At 57.8% G+C, this 5,847-nt stretch overlaps 1 protein-coding gene across 1 annotated transcript; it reads left to right on the top strand.

Annotated features, from left to right (window-relative positions):
- Positions 1-1,049: 1,049 nt before the first annotated feature.
- Positions 1,050-2,733, top strand: LOC139396384 (uncharacterized). The gene is made up of 2 exons (XM_071143416.1): positions 1,050-1,143; positions 1,865-2,733. Exons 1-2 carry the CDS (start codon positions 1,050-1,052, stop codon positions 2,731-2,733), a joined length of 963 nt encoding a protein of 320 aa, XP_070999517.1.
- The last annotated feature ends 3,114 nt before the right edge of the window (positions 2,734-5,847 follow it).

Here is a 5,847-nt window from a genome sequence, read left to right as displayed (position 1 = left end):
CAGTAGACCGCCTCGTTTCCCTCTCTTTCGGAGTCGTTTTTTTGGGTCGCTGCATAGGATCCACTCCGTTGTCCTGTTTGTAAGGCAGAACACAGGATCCGCGTCGCGAAAAACATATTCTTGGTCGTACTGATGGTGAGTTGATGCTGATCTTATATTCAGTAGTTCTTCTCGACTGTATGTAATGAAACCTAAGATGACCTGGGGTACTAATGTAAGAAATAACACGTAAAAAAACAAAAAACTGCATAGTTTCCTAGGAACGCGAAGCGAGGCGGCCATCTCTGTCGGCGCCGGAAGCTACTAACAGACTTCAGGAAGATGAACCAACCAGCCCACTAACTAACAGACCTCACGAAGATGAACCAACCAGGTCACTAACTAACAGACTTCAGGAAGATGAACCAACCAGCCCACTAACTAACAGACCTCAGGAAGATGAACCAACCAGGTCACTAACTAACAGACCTCAGGAAGATGAACCAACCAGCTCACTAACTAACTCAGACCTCAGGAAGATGAACCAACCAGCTCACTAACTAACAGACCTCATGAAGATGAACCAACCAGCTCACTAACTAACTCAGACCTCAGGAAGATGAACCAACCAGCTCACAAACTAACAGACCTCATGTTTTACTGCTTTTGATAATGTGTCTCAGTCAGCATGCTTCCTCATTATTATCTACGAATAATGTGCTACTGTTTTCCTAAGACTTGTGCTGCTGTTGTTTTGGAAGTGTGACTTGTTTAGAAACTGTTGTTTCTTCTTTAAGAAGCTGGCTATCAAAGGAGACGGTATCTGGTTGCTTTAGGAAGGAGGTCATTTACACCAGTCTCTTTGTGATCCAGAAGCACTTTGTAACGCTACACATTATTCATGCCACAACATGGGGCGCTGGGATACAAGCTGGGTGTTTATTCTAGAGCTCAGGCAGGGCTGAGGCATGGTTGGGCTGAGGTAGGGATGGGCTTGACAGGGCGCTGAGGCAGAGTATTCGAGCAGAGGGTTGAGGCAGGTTGAGGCAGGTTAAGGCTGAGCTAGGAGCATGAGAAAGCTGGGAGGACCCACCAAAGGCTCAGAGATCAGGGATAATCTGACACCCCAAAGCCTAATCTTCTTAGTGGACCAGGATAAGATGAGTATCCATTACAGAATCAACCTTCATCCCAACTAGCCCCCTCCATACCCACCCCTACCAGTCCCCTCCATACCCACCCCCACCAGCCCCCTCCATACCCACCCCCACCAGCCCCCTACATACCCACCCCCCCCAGCCCCCTCCATACCCACCTCCACCAATCCCCCCCAGCCCCCTCCATACCCACCCCCACCAGTCCCCTCCATACCCACCACCACCAGTCCCCTCCATACCCACCCCCCCAGCCCCCTCCATACCCACCTCCACCAGTCCCCCCCAGCCCCCTCCATACCCACACCCACCAGTCCCCTCCATACCCACCACCACCAGTCATCTCCATACCCACCCCCACCAGCCCCCTCCATACCCACCCCCACCAGTCCCCTCCATACCAACCCCCACCAGTCCCCTCCATACCCACCCCAACTAGCCCCCTCCATACCCACCCCCACCAGCCCCCTCCCAGTCCCCCAGCCCCTCCTGGCCCCTCCCAGTCCCACCAGCCCCCTCCATACCCACCCCCACCAGCCCCCTCCATACCCACCCCCACCAGCCCCCTCTCAGTCCCCCCAGGCCTCCATACCAAACCCCAACTAGCTCCCTCCATACCCACCCCAACTAGCCCCCTCCATACCCACCCGAACTAGCCCCCTCCATACCCACCACAACTAGCCCCCTCCATACCCACCCCCACCAGTCCCCTCCATACCCACCCCCACCAGTCTCCTCCATACCCACCCCCACCAGCCCCCCCAGCCCCCTCCATACCCACCCCCACCAGCCCCTCCATACCCACCCCCACCAGCCCCCTCCATACCCACCCCAAATAGCCCCCTCCATACCCACCCCCACCAGTCCCCTCCATACCCACCCCCACCAGTCCCCTCCATACCCACCCCACCAGCCCCCCCCCCAGCCCCCTCCATACCCACCCCCACCAGCCCCCTCCATACCCACCCCCACCAGTCCCCCCAGCCCCATCCTGGCTCCACCCAGCCCCATCCTGGCTCCACCCAGCCCCTCCTGGCCCCACCCAGTCCTTCCAGCCCCCTCCTGGCCCCACCCAGTCTTACCAGCCCCCTCCTGGCCCCTCCCAGTCCCACCAGCCACCTCCTGGCCCCTCCCAGTCCCCCCAGCCCCATCCTGGCTCCACCCAGCCCCATCCTGGCTCCACCCAGCCCCTCCTGGCCCCACCCAGTCCTTCCAGCCCCCTCCATACCTACCCCCACCATTCCCCTCCCAGTCCCACCAGTCCCATCCTGGCTCCACCCCACCCCTCCTGGCCCCTCCCAGTCCCACCAGCCCCTTCCTGGCCCCTTCCAGCCCCCCCCACCAGCCCCCTCCCAGTCCCCCCAGCCCCGTCCTGGCTCCACCCAGCCCCTCCTGGCCCCACCCAGTCCTTCCAGCCCCCTCCTGGCCCCACCCAGTCTTACCAGCCCCCACCCAGTCTTACCAGCCCCCTCCTGGCCCCTCCCAGTCCCACCAGCCCCCTCCTGGCCCCTCCCAGTCCCACCAGCCCCTTCCTGGCCCCTCCCAGCCCCCCCCCACCAGCCCCTCCTGGCCCCTCCCTCCCAGCACCATGTCCCTCTGATAGCCATTTTAGCCAGCATGGAGACAATGGCCTGGTCCGGGACTTAATCAGGCATTAGCGGGGAAAGCAGCTAAGCTCCATATTCACTCCATCTGGAGCTGCAGGACAACCGGCTTGGCATCAGATCTGATGAGAGGAGAAGACAGAGGAGAGGGGGCAGAGAGGAGGCCAGCAGGGCCACAGAGAGCTCCACTCCACCACCTACTCTCTTTAACATAGAGACGACAGACAGAATAACGGACAGCGAGTACCTCTCTCATAGAAGTTTTTAACTGTTCCTTGGTAAAGCAGCTGGCATCTGCAAGCCAGCATAAGTTAACAAGGCTGACACTAGGCTGCTGCCCAGAGAGCCTGGTAGGTCAGAGGTCAGCAACAACAGCATTGACTCAATCCTAACTGACATCACAGCCCACTGGGAGAAGAGCAGTCATACTGTTCCACCCAGTCTACCGGCAGGTCAGAGGTTGAACTAAACCATCCTAGACACTGGCTTTACTATGGAATGGAAACCCACACTACAGTGTGACCTGCTGGGAAACTGACTACTCTAGAGGACAAAGCTGGGGAGGAGAGGAGGAGAGGTGAGAGGCTGGGGAGGAGAGGAGAAGGGGAAAGTGAGATGCTGGGGAGGAGAGGAGAAGAGGTGAGAGGCTGGGGAGGAGAGGAAGGTGAGAGGCTGGGGAGGAGAGGAGAAGGGGAAAGTGAGATGCTGGGGAGGAGAGGAGAAGAGGTGAGAGGCTTGGGAGGAGAGGCGGATGAGAGGCTGGAGAGGAGGAGAGGAAGGTGAGAAGCTGGGGAGGAGAGGAGAAGAGGTGAGAGGCTGGGGAGGAGAGGAGAAGGGCAAAGTGAGATGCTGGGGAGGAGAGGAGAAGAGGTGAGAGGCTCGGGAGGAGAGGAGGATGAGAGGCTGGGGAGGAGAGGAGGGTGAGAGGTTGGAGAGGAGGAGAGGAAGTTGAGAAGCTGGGGAGGAGAGGAGGAGAAGAGGTGAGAGGCTGGAGAGGAGAGGAGAAGGGGAAAGTGAGATCCTGGGGAGGAGAGATGAGAGGCTAGGGAGGAGAGGAGAAGGGGAAAGTGAGATGCTGGGGAGGAGAGGAGAAGAGGTGAGAGGCTGGGGAGGAGAGGAAGGTGAGAGGCTGGGGAGGAGAGGAGAAGGGGAAAGTGAGATGCTGTGGAGGAGAGGAGAAGAGGTGAGAGGCTCGGGAGGAGGAGAGGGTGGTGAGAGGCTGGAGAGGAGGAGAGGAAGGTGAGAGGCTGGAGAGGAGGGTGAGAGGCTGGAGAGGAGGAGAGGAAGGTGAGAGGCTGGAGAGGAGGAGAGGAAGGTGAAAGGCTGGGGAGGAGAGGAGGGTGAGAGGCTGGAAAGGAGGAGAGGAAGGTGAGAGACTGGAGAGGAGGAGAGGAAGGTGAGAGGCTCGGTAGGAGAGGAAGGTGAGAGGCTGGGGAGGAGAGGAGGGTGAGAGCATGGAGAGGAGGAGAGGAAGGTGAGAGGCTGGAGAGGAGGAGAGGAAGGTGAGAGGCTGGGGAGGAGAAGAGGGTGAGAGGCTGGAGAGGAGGAGAGGAAGGTGAGAAGCTGGGGAGGAGAGGAGAAGGGGAAAGTGAGCTATTGGGGAGGAGAGGAGAAGAGGTGAGAGGCTGGGGAGGAGAGGAAGGTGAGAGGCTGGGGAGGAGAGGGGGTGAGAGGCTGGAGAAGAGGAGAGGAAAGTGAGAAGCTGGGGAGGAGAGGAGGAGGACAAGAGGTGAGAAAAGGAGAGGAGGAGAGGAAGGTGAGAGGCTGGGGAAGAGAGGAGGAAAGGAAGGTTAGAGGTTGGGGAGGAGAGGACGGTGAGAAGCTGGGTAGGAGAGGAGGAGAGGAAGGTGAGAAGCTGGGGAGGAGAGCAGGAGAGGACGGTGAGAAGCTGGGTAGGAGAGGAGGAGAGGAAGGTGAGAGGCTGGGGAGGAGAGGAGGAGAGGAAGGTGAGAGGCTGGGGAGGAGAGGAGGAGAGGAAGGTGAGAAGCTGGGTAGGAGAGGAGGAGAGGAAGGTGAGAGGCTGGGGAGGAGAGCAGGAGAAGGGAGGGGCAAGGGATGTTGAATAGAGAGAGGGGAAGCTGGCTGTGAAATGGAGACCACAGAAAGCCCAATTAATATTGAACGGAGCCATTTCTATTCAAACCTCAGGGGAGCTTCTGCCATACTACGCCCTGTCACCTCCTCTAACTTCTGCCACACTATGCCCTGTCACCTCCTCTAACTTCTGCCACACTATGCCCTGTCACCTCCTCTAACTTCTGCCACACTAGGCCCTGTCAACTCCTCTAACTTCTGCCACACTATGCCCTGTCAAGTCCTCTAACTTCTGCCACACTATGCCCTGTCACCTCCTCTAATTTCTGCCACACTAGGCCCTGTCACCTTCTGTAAGTTCTGCCACACTACCTCCTGTAACTTCTGCCACACTATGCCCTGTCACCTCCTCTAACTTCTGCACTGTCACACTATGCCCTGACACCTCCTGTACTTCTGCCACACTAGGCCCTGTCACCTCCTCTAACTTCTGCCACACTATGCCCTGTCACGTCCTCTAACTTCTGCCACACTATGCCCTGTCACCTCCTCTAACTTCTGCCACACTATGCCCTGTCACCTGCCCTGTCACCTCCTCTAACTTCTGCCACACTATGCCCTGTCACCTCCTGTAACTTATGCCACACTAGGCCCTGTCACCTCCTCTAACTTCTGTTACACTATGCCCTGTCACCTCCTGTAACTTCTGCCACACTATGCCCTGTCACCTCCTGTAACTTCTGCCACACTAGGCCCTGTCACCTCCTCTAACTTCTGCCAAGCTATGCCCTGTCACCTCCTGTAACTTCTGCCATGCTATGCCCTGTCACCTCCTCTAACTTCTGCCAAGCTATGCCTTGTCACCTCCTCTAACTTCTGCCATATTTGCCCTGTCACCTCCTCTAACTTCTGCCACACTATGCCCTGTCACCTCCTCTAACTTCTGCCACACTAGGCCTTGTTGAGGTCAGACAGTGGGAACAAGGAGGGGTTATATGAGTTAGGTTGAGGTCAGGCAGTGGAAAAAGGGATGGGTCAGACAGTAGGAACAGGGAGGGGTCAGACAGTGGGAACAG

The sequence above is a fragment of the Oncorhynchus clarkii genome, unplaced genomic scaffold (genome assembly GCF_045791955.1).
Source record: "Oncorhynchus clarkii lewisi isolate Uvic-CL-2024 unplaced genomic scaffold, UVic_Ocla_1.0 unplaced_contig_2178_pilon_pilon, whole genome shotgun sequence".
Classification (NCBI taxonomy): domain Eukaryota; kingdom Metazoa; phylum Chordata; class Actinopteri; order Salmoniformes; family Salmonidae; genus Oncorhynchus; species Oncorhynchus clarkii.
This window is presented reverse-complemented; position numbering and strand designations above follow the sequence as displayed.